The sequence below is a fragment of the Perna viridis genome, chromosome 1 (genome assembly GCF_037379345.1).
Source record: "Perna viridis isolate PV_CMFRI_1.1 ecotype Kerala chromosome 1, ASM3737934v1, whole genome shotgun sequence".
Taxonomy (NCBI): Eukaryota; Metazoa; Mollusca; class Bivalvia; order Mytilida; family Mytilidae; genus Perna; species Perna viridis.
The window spans coordinates 55,336,282-55,353,518 of NC_142445.1; the positions used below are offsets into that span (position 1 = coordinate 55,336,282).

Here is a 17,237-nt window from a genome sequence, read left to right on the forward strand (position 1 = left end):
AATGCTAAAATATATCATGAAACATCCATTACATTGTGTGTAAGGTATATGAGAAAAGGTATAAGAAATAGCCATTCAAGAATTATTTGTTTGGATAAGATAACATCTTTTACAGTTGCATGATATTTGGAAATTATTATTATGTTTTTAATTTTCCAACTGTGTCAAACAAACCAAGGACGTCAGTTCAAATGGTTACCATTTACAATATATTTGGAGGATTGGGTCATTAATGTAATCAAAAGTCCATTTCATAGAAAATGCAAAAGAAAAATGTATGCTCATATTTAATCATTAAAAACACAAGCCATATCAATTATTATGAAAATATCAACATATTAAACGTTATTTTCATACAAAAAATAGAATGTAAATAAGAGATAAATCTAAACCGTGATGTAATGTGTTATTTCGGCTGTGTAGATAACATATTGTATTAAACTAATCATAGTTTTAGGGATTTTATATATTAAGAAGTGTGACTGTTACTTGCTAAGAAGCAGGTAAATTTCAGATAATTTAATAATTTGTTTATGTCTAATTTCGCCTTTTGTTTACAATGTGACATCGTATGGAATGTCTATAAAATCTCTTAGAATTCCCAGTTGGTTGAATGAAAGATAATGCTATTTATTAAATATGTTTACCTCTAATATATTCTATTTGTGTGTGGATATTTAGAAATGGCTTATAACCATCCAAATTTTGGATTTTGGAAGTCCGTTTGTTTACATCAGCAACCATTGTTTATTTGATGTGTACTTTGTGTACTTGAATTTTGCGGGAGTGTGCACACCATCGATTGTCCCCGAAATACGTGTGTTGATTGGTTAATGAGTAAAAGAACGCAGCATTTCTAGTTCCAGCAGACTGTTTGTCTCAGTTCTGCAAGAGCAGAACAGATCTTGAGATCTATTTGTTTCCAGACTCGAAAATGTCAACCTTCCACCATGTAAGAGCCAAGATTATGCTCAGAGTTGAGCCTGGTACGGTCAATGTATATGTAAATTAGCCATCTGGCTGGTTGAGTCAATCTTCACCCGGAAGTCCCAATAGATTTGTTTACGTGTCACTAAAACGCCATTACCCTAGACAGATGAATATGAATTAATGTCCTTCTGAGGAATTATGAGGCATACTTTAATGTTTTGCTTAATTTACATCTGTAATCGGATTTACATCTACACTGCTCCATCGGATCAAATTGATACTGGGAAGATACGTGCATGTAGATATGTAAACGTATAGAAAGGTCTGTATCTATCGCCCTAATACCGATACAAAGACCCACGCAAATTCTAAACATTTCGGTCGAGTCCTTTGTACTTCTATACATGTATGCCACTCGGTAGAACGGGCGAAATCGTTACAATATGGAACCTACACAAAAAAATTGAGATAAAGGACACTACAAATACTTTTAAGTTAGCATCACATCTTGACCTACACTTCAATATCGATGGGAAAGGGAAAATTCGAACTATTCGAGGACTTTCCATTCCGTATTGTCGATTTTTGTTTCATCTGTGGCAATCTCTTCAGCACCTGTCTACGGAGTTTTCATATCACAACTTTATTATCAGAGTTTGTCTTAACAACACGGACTTTTTTGTACAACGCTAGACTTTTTACAATTAGGCTTCTGGAACAGGATTATGTTGCCCTAAGATTGAAGTCATCACTATAGAAGTTTTATGGCCGTCATTGTTAAAACTTCGATCGCACTATGATAACCGAGATTTGTACACCGCATCATACTGTATCATACTGTGAAGGTACTTTAATTCATGGATACCAATTTTCGTGGATTAAAACACAATTTTTTTAATGAGTGGTTTTGAGGTTTTCAATACACACGTCAAAGCGAATCTCGTCTTCGTTGGGAACCAAATTTCGTGGTCTTTGGTAAATGGTTTGAATTTGGAAATAAGGCTAAATACAGACCATTTACTTTCATACACACTGAGTTTATTTAAGGCACTGAAGAAGGTCATTTGTTGACAGAAAATTTTGCTCATTATATATTTTATTATAGTGTATTAACATCTTTAACTGTTCATTCAATTGGCGAATGAAATATTTAGTTCTTACTTTGACTTTTTAAATTTTGTGATTGATTTCCATTGTTTGAAATACCATGGCATGATTATCCATATTATGAACATTATTTATTGGTTTTTTTTTTGTTTTTTTTTTTCATTTTTTTTTTTTTTTTTTTGTTTTTTGTTCCTCATAAAAAGTCATGTCTGGGGTAGACGAAAGAGGAAAAAAACTATAACACGTTGAACAAATCAGTTTTATGGTGCAGTTGGATACACCGTAACGATCCACAAGTTCATGATGACGACTATAAGAACGTTATTAATTTAGTGTTTGACAGGTCAAACTAAACAAAAATTCGCAATAATTAATGTGTGGTTTTCCCATTACAACAAACCAAATTGCAAAGAGTATTTGATTGATTATTGATTTGACACAAGTTATCTCCCAAACTCATAGTGCATTCTTAGTCAAAAAATATTTCTGAATAAAAAGATATCAGATAAGTTCAAATTCCCAAAAAGAAATGTTAAAAATGAATATTCACACACAACAATAGGGAATCAATTCCTATCATGTTCATGTGCCACACAATTTTTATTTTTTTATAGAGTTAATATTGATTAATCACTATGACAATAGTGACCACAATGACAACTAAAGACAACTAAGTACAAGGAAAATATTGATAGGAATGGGAGATCCCATTTCTGAACAAACGAAAAGTATCCCATCGCATATGTTGAAGTAACTTTATATGTTAACAATGAGTTGTCGAAAGAAAACTGAATCGAGAGATATTTTTACTATACTATCATTTTCCAAAATAATCATATGAAAAGTTGTATAAATTTCATTCATCTTATCTGTTTTATTTCATTTGTAAAATTTCGACTAAGGGCTCCACAGATGCATACCCGAGTCGAGCTGTATTATTCTTAATTTATAATGTTGTATGGCCTTTATGTTTCGTCCATTTTATATTTACATTGTTCATTTAAATATTATATCCTTTAAATCAATGTTCAGTATAAGTACACACTGCCATAGCCACTTATTCAAGCGAGGAGTTGGTCACAACTGGTAAGTATTCTTTTTATCATTCGTGTATACGCCTTAACTTGAATTGGGAGTGGGTCGAAGTATCAATTAAATGAAAATATTTAACAGTTCCTGTTAAATGTTAAACGATAATAATGTTTCATGCAATGATATTTAGAAATGTATACATGAGGTTATATTTAACCTTTAATATTTGCATGTGGTATTAAATGCGCTTTGTCTGTTTATAACTGTTTGTCCTGGAATGTGAACCTAGTAGAATGTATTAAATCAATGAAGCGATTTCATACAAATGTTATAAATTATATCAATCTAAATACAGAGTAAGGCCTTTAAGGACTTTAATTCACCGCGTTTTCATGGATAAAGTAAACAAGAAATGACCTTAGGATTTTTCAGATCTCATGTAACTGTTGGTCTTGCATGCTCAGTGTCATAATTAACATAGTAGGCCCATTTCTGAGTTCCTTTCTGTCTCCGTTTTATTGATAGGTTTGTTGGTATTATTTTGATTTCAAACTGTTTTTTTAATGTTTTGAATGTATATTTTAATATTGTTTTGAATATTTTGAGCCTGGTTGTAATACAATTGTGGGATCTAAATATTTAGAAATGATCGTCATAACAAGTTTAATATTACATTAAGTTAGTTCCTCTGAAGGAGGTCCTAGAGACAGAATGACAACTGTAACCGACCAACCCAAACCAACAACAGAATCTAAGGAGCTGTATAAATCAGGGTCCATTACAGTAAGAACACTGACAGACACTCCTGAGGACGTGAAGTTTTTTGGACGTTTGATAACAGAAGCATTCAAAGATAAACTTCTACATGCAACAAAGAAATCAAGGTTTTCTTTTCAAATCTAATTGCTGTATTATTGTTTAGATTACAAGAGTAGACGAAGGTCGGGAATTTTCCGTCCGCAAAAGTCATCGTGGTAAAGCGGGTGAGCGTAACGACCGTTATGGTCATCCCCAGATGGAGGATGGAAATTCGGGTAAGAATATTTTTTTATAAAGATGTCCATTCAAGTTATTCAACAAAATAGATATGACAAATAGTTATTTATTCATAAATTCTTAATATTTGAAGCGGGAGCATATGGGTAAAATGTATGATTAATGAGAAATTACAAGGTAAAAATATCGGCAGGATAATCGTAACGAAGAATCTTCTTTTTTCTAAAGATTACCGTAACATGTGACAAGAGATGTGCGTAACATGAGAAACAAAAATATGTTTTGATGAGAGTTGGTACTTTACTATAATGATAAACGTTGAATTGCAGAAGATTTCACTGAATAATGTTGGAATTGGTGTACTTAATAAATTCATTCCAAATGGCTTCTACTACAAGCGGTGTTGACATCTAAATGTATTAAGCAAGTTGAATCAATGGATTCGGCGATCCATCTTTGAAGACTTTACTGATGTTTCCCTGGAAAAAAAATCCTGAACGTAACAGCAGAACAGCAAAGTACCTCCATGTTTTAATGCAGAAACATCGTGATAATGTACATGTATGGCTGTCGCGTGCAGTAGGCAATATTGTTGGTTTAAAATAATATGAGAATATTAAGTGGTATTTTTGTGGAGATTCAACAGATTCGTGTGGTAAATTCACTTGCTATACATAAATCGATTGGTTCATGTTAGTGTAGTTTTATGTAATAGTAAGAATGCATGTTAAAAAATATACCAAAAAATGAAATTTTTTTCTGTCTGACATTATATATTGCTAAATTTCATTTAGTTTGATGGCATCTTATGTTCAGCCAAGAAAAAAATATGTCTGTTAAAGGATACGTGACGCAAAAAAAAAAATCATTTTTTAAATGTTTATATTTATAAAACTACAGTATGTTTTATTAGGTACATGTTACAAATGTTTCCTCGCCGGCTTAACGCGAAATAAAATTAGAATGATTTATTTGTGTTTTCACGAAGACCTAATTGATATGCATACATTAAAACCGGAAGTAACGCTCTATTACCATATATGGAAATGCTACACCTTTGGTTCTCAATCTCTATTTGGGTACATTGAAAATGTATAGACGTGCCCGAAAAAATCGGTACATCTTCGAAAATAGCTTGTTTATATGATGCAGAGTGGTCCACTGATCTGTGTATGGGTGCAATAATTGTGTTTAAGAAGTAAAAAGATTTAAGTTCGTCTTGTTTTCTATCAGCTATTCATTTTCGTTAGGCAAACATTCCCGCGTGGTGAATACGCAACTACTTTGCACATTATTTTGGACTTGAACATGATGGTACTACTAAAATAGAGACTTTCTGTGTATCGTTCTTTCTTTACCGCGGGTTATATTAATAAACAAGCCCAGTAGACTTAATTATGACCAAGAGATAGCTTGGGCGGCTTCTTTAATCTTTACATAGTTCGGCGACTCGTAACACAGGTGTCGAAACAGGTGTATGACTTTGATAATAATTGAAATATAATTTAATTTCTGTTGTCTTACGGATTTTGAAATAAAGAAATTTACATGGAGAATTGACACAATACGTAGTATAAAATAGGTGAGTTTAAGGGAGCTTTTCTGGTACGGACAATATGTTTTATAGGTCAGTTTTAATTTTGGCAAAAAAAGATTTAGAACACGAGGAAGCTTCAGCAAAAACCTTTATGAGTTATCAAATAAAATTATCACAAATGAAAAATGAGCATGTTCGTAATATCCTCTGTACTTGCAGGGACTTAATATTACACTCCCTGGTACTGGTACACTAGTCAGGAGTAACGTTCAGTTGAAAAGGGGCGAAATCATTATTTTCATTGAAGATCGAGGTCGGAGCAATTTAAATCTTAGAATTTGAATTTAATTTACTTTATGTAAAAAATTCAGCCTTGCATGAAAGAACATAATGAAATATTTCTATGAAACCTTCAAACAGAAGTGGTGTTGTCCCATTGTGGATAGTCTAGTCTTCATAAATGTAATAGTTTAATATTTCTGACATTGTTTATCATTTTCTTCTCGAGGTGGTTTAAATTGATGCTACTCTAAGTAATTATTCACTGGCAAACCATTACTTTCAATATTTTCACTCTCTGCTGTAGAAATCATGCAACAAATGCAGAAGCCCCACGTATTTCAGGTTCCACTATATGGATAGGTCACAGTGGATAAAACTTTATGACAATTTGTGGAAATAAAGCTATATTGAGACACTTACACAAGCAAATCCAACATTTTTTTCCTATAAAAAAAATATATATTTTTCAAAACCTTACATTATGGAGATCCATGAAAAAAAGATATTTTTTTCTATTTTGTTATGAAAATCTGTAGCCATGGTAACATAATAAAAATATACATCAGTTTGCATAACAAATTTTGTATGCTTTCCCAATATTAATTGTCAAAAAACAGGTTTTCTAAAATACCAGTCCCTGAAAAAAACTGCCAAAAAGAGTCTGTTGGCATGGTATTATTGTAAAAAAAAACAAATAAAGAGTTTACCCTTTTCTGCTCATTTGTTCATGATTGTAATTCTTAACGTTCGTGCGAAATTTTGCATTTTTGTTGGTGCAGGGAAGAGAACCCAATCAGGTGAAGACCTGAATCTTTCTGGTTAGCTTAAAGCATGCATTTTACAGCTCTTTACCTTCACAAGTAGTGCCTCTATTATGTACGAATGCTCTACTACCGACAATCAATATTTCCATCAAGTTTCACCTTTTATTTTTATCAAATTAGACGGGTCAGTTTTGTGTACGAAACAATGCACTTCAATCCCATTTGTATAGTGCAACCTTAATTACTCGATCTATGAATTGAGAACAAATGACGTAATAAATTATATCAAAATTATAATATGCATTGATATTTTCAGTTTTATCTTGTATAGACATATTGCCTAAACTAACTGTATTTCATTCTACATTGTGTATGTATATATCGTCTCTGCTTCTTGCTTTAACTGGCAGAACTAGTTGAAGGGTGCAGAGGGTTGGCACCCCTCTTATTTTTTGGAAAAAATATGTGATTTTCTTATGCAAAATCGACAAAAAATGGCAAATAGTGAACCTTGGCTGGCATCCCTCATTTTCAAAGTGTCTGGCTATACCCCTGTTTTACGTTATAGCTATGTATTTGGTTTTGATATCTTTTAATTGTCTTTCTATGTTCATGCTTCGGTACATTTTTTGCCGATATTGCGTATTTCTGGTATTTCGTTCCAAATAAACATATTACAGTCATCCCGATCTTCAGTCTCTTGTTCTGTTACGGATATACCACCGATGTTTTTACCTTATAATTTCTTGTTATTCATACATATTACCCATTTGCTTCCCGCTTCAAACATCTTGCATTTATGAATTACTAACTATTTGTCATAATTATTTTGTTGAATAGCTATAAAAGACAACTTTATTATTGAAGAAAAAATATTCTTTATTATTAAAGAAAACTATTTTTACCCAAATTTCCATCCTCCATCTTGGAATGATCGTAACAACCGTTACGGTCATCTGCTTTAACCCAATGAAAAGTTTCAGGACAGTATAATTAAATAGGCTAACTAGTACTAACAATAGTCTTCTTGGTACAATGAAAAGATCAAGCTGTCGAAGACTATTTATTAAAGTACTTAAGTTTTAAGTGATAAAAAAAATTAAAAACAAAAAAGTAACTTTTATTTACGTTTACTTTTATTATATTTTAGCCTACCAATTTTTATTCAGTACAATGAAAACCACTGTAAAGGGCGCCCACAAGAATTTTATGAACGTAATGCTGTGGCTGAGTATAATGGAGAAAGAGCTGGTATATGTGGTCTGCGGTACCGAGGAGACGAAAAGAAATTTCCGTACGTACCTGAAAAAGGAAAATAATGTTCTTCGGTGATACATTGCGGAATGACAAATTGTATGTTATTATATGACAGGATATTTTTTTAGTTTAGAACTGATGCCATCAATAAAACTGGTTCCATTTGCATAAAATAGTGGGTATACTTCAATTTTTTTGTAATGGTTGTATACGATATACAAAATGCACAATACCAGCCGAAAATAGAACCCAAGCGGTTTAGCTAATGTTATGCAATATTTAATTCTATCTGTGAGAGGAAGTCATCGCTGTTGTATCATGATCACATAGGAAAGGCATTGATCCTCAATAACACTTTTTTAACATCTCGTCGACATTCATGTAAAAAAAATGAATAGATTGCTTTTAAGTCAGTAACTTTGACATGCAAATGAATTTACTCGTTTTAAATCAAAGTAATGTACAAAATTAGATGCGTAATATTAATTTTTTTCTATGTTTGCAATCAGGGAAAGAAGTGAAGACACTCCATCAGGGTTTGGATGCTGCGATATGTGTGGGTAAGAATATGCAAAAAATGAAATATAAATGTCCCTAACTGTTGTGTTGCCTGCATTTTGTTAGTTGCTTCTTGTTTCGTTTTGTTTTGTTTTTCGGTTGTTTATGTTAAAAGGGTTAGTTTTGCGTTGTGACTTTTTTGTTGTGTTGTGTTATTTTGCTTTGTTTTGTTTAAGTTTTGTGTTTATATTTGTATTTTCCTTATGTATGTCTGCTTAATTTGTATATAGGGCCAAGGGCTTTACAAGACGGTTAATTTTTTTATCTTGAAAATAAGCGAAAAATATGATTTTACCTAACAATTCAATACTAAATACCCATGTTTATTTATAAAATTACATTTCTACTTTTAAAATATTTCCATGTAAAAACAAACAAAAATACAACAAAAGACACTTGATTTCTTGTTAAACTGTTTATCTTTCTAGTTTTTTCATCATGGCAAAACAAACAAAAAATTAAAATGACTTAAAATACAATGTAAGGAACCCAGATTTGTCTATTGTATAACTTAGCTTGTTGATAACCTTAACCTTACTTACAATGGTAAAAATATTAAAGCTGTGGATTGTATTAGGTAAAGCGACAAAATGATTCAAAGAACAAAAAAAAATGATGAAGTAAGATTTATAAAATCTGTTTTGTAGTTTGATGTGTCTAGACTGTGTCGTGATTGCCAAGGCTGCTGAAGAATATTGTTGTGTTGACTATATCTGTGTTTTGTAGTATGATGTGTCTAGACTGTGTCGTGATTGACAAGGCTGCTGAAGGATATTGTTGTGTTGACTATATCTGTGTTGAAGACAAATTCAGAGGGAAGGGCATTGGAAAAGTTTTACTAGACTTAGCTGAAGAGGACGCAAAGAAAAACGGAATGAAGGTAATTACACTTTCTATGGTTTCTTAAATTGATCATGGTCTTATAAAACGACACTAGCTTCCAGACATGCGGGGCATATCCATATGTGAATTCAAAGTAGTCAGTTCCAATTAATAAATACATAATTTGCTTATCATGATTTCCTTTATGATTAAAAGAACTAAAAAAGAAGCTTTCTGATAATATGACACTAGCGATTAACCATGATGCACTTTTGTAGTACATGTATTTGAAAGTAGTATGGACCAACCCGGCTAGACGACTATATTATCGACAAGGATACGAAGTAACAAGTACTTCTACCTGCTGTGTAAAATGTGCAATAGGTGAATCGGTAGGTTTGTAACAAATATTGTGATATTACTGTAAAAGACAACTTTGGGGCAATGCCTATGAGTCTACAACCCTACATTGATATCCTGACTAAAATCAACACGATGGTATTGGATTCCTTTTAACAATGACGATACCTAAACGAAAAGATTTAATCTATCGTCCCCGGCTTTGTAAAAATCTAGGATTTCGATTGCTTGATGGCACGTGTTGAAAAAACCCGGACGGTGTTAGCTAATAAAACATGAATTCTGTATGAGCACTTTTATGTCTTATTACACTTCATCATTTTTTCCTGATTTCATTCCATGAAACCCTATAATATCCTCATGTCCTGTGCTTTGATGAAAATGTCACTACGTCTTCAAAAATGGAATTCCTGATCTAATTATGCAGATGACCCACGTCGACGTCACACACTTGTGACGCGGCAGCGCGGCCGATTTCTCTTATTATGAAAGATAAAGGTAGTACTGAAAATTTGGTCTCATTTTGTTGAAATAAAGCCGTTTTGAGGCAGTCCACACAGGAATTTTAAGTTGTTGTTTTGTTTTGTTTTTTTTTGTTTTTTTTTTTCATAAAATTACATATTTTCTAATCCTTGGTGTGTGAAGCAATTTATCAGTAATTTAGTGATTATTGTCATAAAATCCTGTAACTATGGTAACATACTGAAAAAATATTATTGAGTTTTTGTACAAATCTGGGGCGCCTTTCCACTATGTTTTATAAAATATCAGGCACTTAGACACTAACACTAGCACAGGATGAAAGCAGGTAAAAATAATAACACCCTTTCGATTCGTTTCCTCACAATTTTAGTTCCTTGAGTTCGTGCGAAATAAGGTATTTCAAAAATCAGCCAGCTAATGCTAGGAAAAGAACCTAATACGACAGGACATTGAAACGTTTTGGATATCATTCTTCATTTAAATTACACCTGTTTACCATTTCATATATTACATCTGTCTATGTATAAATGCTGAACTATTTTTAAATAATATATCCACCAAATTTCAACCTTTAATATTAAGTTTTACAAAATTTGACCGGGTCAACTTGGTGTGCGAAACAGTGCGCCTATAGTCGGCGTCACATAAATAACATACTGTTAAAATTTGAATAAAAATATTTTCTACGACTTTATTGACACCTACCGTCGTTTAAATTGTCTTAAATGACTTGCTCATTCGTTTAGCCAAACGGCTTCTCCCTAAATATTGAATCGTTAAATTCCGGTCAGATTTTAATTCTTGGTGCCAATATTTACATTGTAAAAAGTCGGCCATGTTTACAGTGATCGGGTTGCTAGGAGATGGCACGAAACCACAATTAATTTTCCCACTGTCTTCTTTATAGCCTTTCTGTAATTTAAAAAAATTCCACCGGCGCAATTCAATTTAGATTTTCAGGGACGTTAATTTGAACCTTCCAACAACTTATATAAAAAATATACAAAAATTTACCATTATTTTTTCAAATTTTATGCATAAACACAGAGATACCCTAAAAAATGACCCAAAATGGCTTCTGGATGTCACAAACTTGACCTTTTTTGACCTCACCAAATCACAACCTAAATGTCAAATTTCTCATTTCAACACATCTACTAAAATAATTTCATTATTCCTCTTCCATTTGAGCACAAAAAGTATGAGAAATTCTGAAAGGAAGTGTTTCTAAAAAATTTTTGAAAAATCCCCTATTATTATAGGAACTATATTCGTATACAACGAAAAGCTAAGGGCAGATAATTGTGGTCTCGTACCTATTAGATGCGCTAAAGTTAAAATACTGTAATAAAAAACCATTTTCTGTTATTTCATCATATTTCCAATCATTCTGCAAAGTTTCGATCAAATCGGTTCATTATCATGTCCACAAACCAGCTTCAAAGACAGCTACCCAAAACTGTTTGCAGCTCTTCTTTCTTATCTGAAAAATTCCAAAAGTTAGATATGACCACTTTTATCAATATTGCAATAACTTTTTTACTTTTGGAGATATTTTCACAAACTAAAGTGTTTTTTTCTCTTGGATAATTATAGTATTTGAATTACAAATTTTCTTTTATCAAAATAGTTTTAAAGTGGTTTAATTTTTTTTTTCAAATTCCAAATATGGAAAAAAATAGAATTGAATCAAATGAAGCTAAAATTAAAAATACTTCTACTTCATAAAAAAAATAGAAAAAAATATTGTAAATTACTTTAATAATTCAGAAAACAGCCCCAATTTACAGATTCTTGATAAGTTGAAAAGTATTTGTGTAAATAATTATTTTCTACAGGTGGCAATATGACCAATAATCTAAAGGCTCAGGGTTGCATACTCATACATAAAGTTCTTCAGATAAGAAAATTTTTGAATAATTACACAGGTATTTTAGGAAATTTTCATCACAGCAAGTTTTTTTCTTCACATTTTAAAGAAAACAAAATTGATTTATCACATTTGGGTCTCAAAGAACGAAAATTATAATATAGTGGTGCAAAAATGGTCAATTTAATTTTTTTTTTTTTTCTAAAGGCATTTTATTTTTTTTTACTAGTATCTACTTAAAAAGTACAAAAACAATCCCAAATCAAATATTTGTTATCAATAATACGGAATTAAACCACCATATTGGCTTTCTTTTGATGATTCTTTGAAAACCCCCCATCACTCAGGGGGCAGTCTAGTATCCTATTAGGATCAAATTATCTGATCTAATGAGTAAAAGACTGCACCCTGAGCCTTATTAGAACTAAGTAAACATTGTCAGCATCTAGAAATTCTCACCTAAACTATCAAAAGAACCAAAAAGTACAAATAGTAGCCCTTTCGAGACTAAAATCATACCAAATTTTGTTGCGGAACCATACAAGAAGAAGATTCAAATATGTTTACTGATGGTAATACTCCACACAACAAAGGCAAAACTGGTCTAGCAGGAAGCCACAAGGTTAGTAATGCTGGACAGTTCAAGAAAGGTCATACTCCGTGGTCGAAAGGTCTCGTTTTTGAGAATGCAGTTTCATCAGATGAAGAAGAGTCAAAAGCTTACATCCGAATGAATCTGCAAGATCACCAACAAGACGACATCAAAGCTGATTCCGTATCCAGGACTGACAGCTCACAAGTGGTAAAAGAAGATGGAAGTGGTGTGATTAAATCCAGTATGATCCTGCGGCCACGGTTCCTGAAAGCAGACAAAGAAAAGGTGACATCAAATAATTCTCATATTATTGAGAGTGAAAAGATGTTTGACATGTTCAACTTGGCGTACCAACAGCACAGGGAAACACCAAAAACTTGTAAGAGGCCATGGATGGAGCCACATAGTGACAGAAAATGGGGTGCCTGTATCATGTACAGAGTTCGGTGTGCAAACTGTTGGTTTGTGACTCCAACACTAGCAAAGTTGTACTCAGAAGTTGAAAACAACAAGCCAGGGCCAAATCCAGCCGGTACTAACATTGCGCTAGTTTCAGCAGGACTAGATAGTCCAATAGGAAGCACCAAGACCCAGGAGATTTTAGCGCGTGTAAGTGTTCCACCTCCATGCAAGAGTGGTATGCAGAGAAACACCGACCGAATTTCTAAAGTTATGGTAAAGCAGAACAAGGACGACATGAAAGATAAGGTTGAACAAGTGAAGGCATACAACAAAAAGAAGGGACAACCAGAAAATGTGATAGATGTGACCTTAGATGGCAGGTACCCAACTGCAACAAGGTCCAGCAGGAAGAAACCAGGGTTAAATGCATCACAGGCACAGATGCTTGCGATTGAACAAAATACTCCATGGCAGTTTGTAGTCGCATCATCTTCACTAAACCAGCTATGTTGGAAGGGAGCTTGGCTCAGAGGAAAGGGATTTGATGCAGAGTGCCCAGGCCATGAAGACTGTACTGCTACCCTTCATAGAACTATACCAATATCAGAATATGCCATGGGAAAAGAAATTGGAAATCAGCTTGCACTGCAAGGTATGCTTATCCGTTATGCCACAACAGATGGAGATGCACGTTCCGCTAAAGGAGTAGAAGATGCCATACATGTACTGTATCCTATGTGGGAAGTGCAGAGACTGGCGGACCCAGTACATCTAAGCCAACATCAATTCCGAGCGGGAATGCGAGCTGAGTTTAGTGAGACCATGTTTCATGGACAAACTAAAGAAGAGAACAAAGACTTGAAGAAAATGTTTAGCCTGGACTTGAAGTGTCGCAGTTCCATGATATTGAACCAGTTAATGAATGAATATAACAAGGACACAGAAAAAGTATGTAAAAAATTACCTACCATCCTTTCAACTACAGTCCAGTGTTATGGTGGAGACTGTTCATCTTGCCTTAAGGAGTCTGTGGTATGCAAAGGTACAGTCAGTGATAACTGGTGGACTAGATCCTTTTACCTAAGCACTTACAACATCACTGTGCTGAAAATAGATGAAATTGATGAAATTATACTGCTAGAACTACTGAAAATGATACTTAGTGAGGAAGCAGTCAATAGCATGAGAATGTTCCACACAACAAATAAAAATGAAGGAGTTCATCGTGCATTGAGTGTGAGTTTACCAAAAAATGTAACTCATGGAAAAAACATGGAAGGCAGACTTCATTCTGCAATACACAGGACCAACAACAGACCTGGTACATCAGCCAAGATGAAAAGCAAAGAGTTGAACATTAAAGTGTCCGAAGACTGTGAGACCTTCTTTGATAAAATGGACAGAGAGTATACTTACAAAAGGAATTATGAGCAGAAACCTGAAGTAAAGATAAGAAGGTTACAACAGACAGCTGTCAGACTGGAGGAACACAAGATTCATAAAGAGCTCCACAAAAAGAGACCAGACTATGTAAAAGGGCAACTAGATCCTGTACCAGATGAGCTGATGCATGATGCATACTGCAAGAAGAAGATGCCTAAGTAAAAGACAGACAGCTTAAAAAAATCAAAGGTCCTTTTAAGGACCACCCAAATCTTTCAAAAAGATTTCTTATATTGATACGAATAAAATGAAATTTAATGAATAAATGAACACTTTCCCCTGCCCATTTTCTTTTAAATCCATTAAAATACCTAAATTACCTAAACAGGGGGAAAGGGGGCAATGTGACCTATACATTCCCCTTTCGACACACATGTTTGCCTACTGTTGTTGATACCATGTGGTTCCAACACCAGATGAGCTACATTTATGCATTTGGTATTGTGGCACAGGTGTGATACATCAACAGCTGCTAACTGTGCAGCCCTATGTTGTATCATGTATGCAAGCCTGTGCACATATAATAATTTCCACCCAATGGCACCAGGAAATCTACAATTTATGACCCCATATTTGCCATTTGGTGTACATGACCCTGTCCAAATAAAACACTCTCCATTTAGCCCAAGGGCACATTTTTCCTCTAGCTTTTGATGGTACTTCTGAAAAAAGGCATCCATTTTGTAAAGTTACTTTTTCAAGCAAGATTGAGTAGGAATATTTCTCAAAACGAGGATTTGGTACTCCTCAAAACCACAAAAAAAGTCCAAATTTGAGATATCCATCTCCTATCTTTTGAAAAATGGCTAAATTATGCAAAATTTCCTCAAAATATAGTAAATTTGATATATTTCAATAGTACTGTACCTCTACTACACATATGAAACATAAAAATACTCACCAATATAAAAATGTAGCCATATCAGCTGTTTTTGTATGCAAACATACCTCTCTATTAGGCACGAAACCACAATTAATTTTCCCACTGTCTTCTTTATAGCCTTTCTGTAATTTAAAAAAATTCCACCGGCGCAATTCAATTCAGATTTTCAGGGACGTTAATTTGAACCTTCCAACAACTTATATAAAAAATATACAAAAATTTACCATTATTTTTTCAAATTTTATGCATAAACACAGAGATACCCTAAAAAATGACCCAAAATGGCTTCTGGATGTCACAAACTTGACCTTTTTTGACCTCACCAAATCACAACCTAAATGTCAAATTTCTCATTTCAACACATCTACTAAAATAATTTCATTATTCCTCTTCCATTTGAGCACAAAAAGTATGAGAAATTCTGAAAGGAAGTGTTTCTAAAAAATTTTTGAAAAATCCCCTATTATTATAGGAACTATAACTATTGTGGTCTCGTACCAGATGTTGTTTACGTTTAAATGGTTTGTCCAAAAACCGAAGAACCCAGAATGCACTTCGGCGTTATTTCGGATATCTCGGATTTATTTTACGCGAACAACGTACAATACCGAGAAGTTGATCAAGAAGACGATTGTCACCGGAGTTCGACGGGAACTTACGAACTTCGTTTGTAAACAAATCGTCCCGTAGAAACCAACATGGCGGATATTAGTATGGGATTTTCCCGTAAGGATTTGTTACGCATGATTTAAGCTAATAAGCGACTTGTTTAGGGAGAAGCCTTTGGCTAAACGAATGAGCAAGTCATTTAAGACAATTTAAATGACGGTAGGTGCCAATAAAGTCGTAGAAAATATTTTTATTCAAATTTTAACAGTATGTTATTTATGTGACGCCGAGTATAAATATAACTGTATAGTGCACCCAAATGTTGAATATTTGGTAGGTGTATGCATTTTGCAAAAGAATATCCAAATTTTCGATTTTTCATATTTATTTTTACTAAAAGTAAGAAAAACGTCACTTTAGCGTTACATACTTGTTTCAATTGTGGGCAAAGACCAGGGAATAAAATCGTTATCCACGTTAATATCCGTAGATATTGAGATTTTAAAAACACCCTTTAGTACCATGTACACCCTTCGGTTTCGTCCAAGAGCGTATTGGGTACTTCAGGGAGTTAAATCATCTATATTATGAGATTATTTTTTTTCAACGAGAGGGGGTTTCTCATGCTTATCTCGTAGAGCGTCCTCGCGATAAAATTGCGACAACTATAATGGATATTATCGTAGATAACTATAGTATTGCCTTAAAATTGTACAATTACAATAAATTTTATAAATTCTAATATAAATTAAAACGCAGTTTAAAAAGGGACAAACTATTAATATAAGCAAATTTTTTTGACTGAATTACTACGAGTCTACATCATAAAAAAAATATTAACATATTCGGATGTACCGTAAACATAAACAGTGGACCATACTAAAATCTGTATATCTTTGTATGTTCTTAAAATAACGTAAACCTTATGAACTTAAGTGACCAGTGACTTATAGCCTTTTTAAGTTAAAAAAAAACTTTCATTGACATTGAACTTCCGGCTATACTTCAGAGAGTTATCAAACATATTTGTATTTTCAGAAAATAGCCAGAATGGATAAACCACTGAAGTGAAGCCGGCTGGTTGGTGCTTACAAAACAGAAGACATGAATACGGTTCTGCGTTGCCTCGATTTCTCACATAATTTTTAGATCTATCCATTTGGAAATTTATATAAATATTATGTTTCAATGACTGTTATTTCCTTTCTTTAGTAGCAATAGAGAAACCTGATGCCAAATATATGCAAACTATATGGTGTTCCTGGTGATAGTGTATAGGAATACCTTATATGTCTTGCCCTGCTTCT

At 33.3% G+C, this 17,237-nt stretch overlaps 1 protein-coding gene across 7 annotated transcripts; it reads left to right on the plus strand.

The window, feature by feature from the left end:
* Nucleotides 1-1,037: 1,037 nt before the first annotated feature.
* Nucleotides 1,038-17,128, plus strand: LOC148629444 (uncharacterized). 7 transcript variants are annotated; one of them, XM_088551269.1, is made up of 9 exons: nucleotides 1,042-1,252; nucleotides 2,652-2,765; nucleotides 3,070-3,123; nucleotides 3,749-3,953; nucleotides 7,799-7,942; nucleotides 8,415-8,465; nucleotides 9,190-9,343; nucleotides 9,564-9,677; nucleotides 16,969-17,128. In XM_088551269.1, the coding sequence occupies exons 4-9, from the start codon at nucleotides 3,781-3,783 to the stop codon at nucleotides 16,999-17,001; spliced, it is 669 nt and encodes a 222-aa protein (XP_088407395.1). In that variant the 5' UTR covers nucleotides 1,042-1,252; nucleotides 2,652-2,765; nucleotides 3,070-3,123; nucleotides 3,749-3,780; the 3' UTR covers nucleotides 17,002-17,128. The 7 variants fall into 7 exon arrangements, with proteins under 7 accessions (XP_088407419.1, XP_088407395.1, XP_088407380.1 ...); XM_088551254.1 differs by having other exon boundaries at nucleotides 2,652-3,123; nucleotides 3,753-3,953; XM_088551260.1 differs by lacking the exon at nucleotides 2,652-2,765.
* The last annotated feature ends 109 nt before the right edge of the window (nucleotides 17,129-17,237 follow it).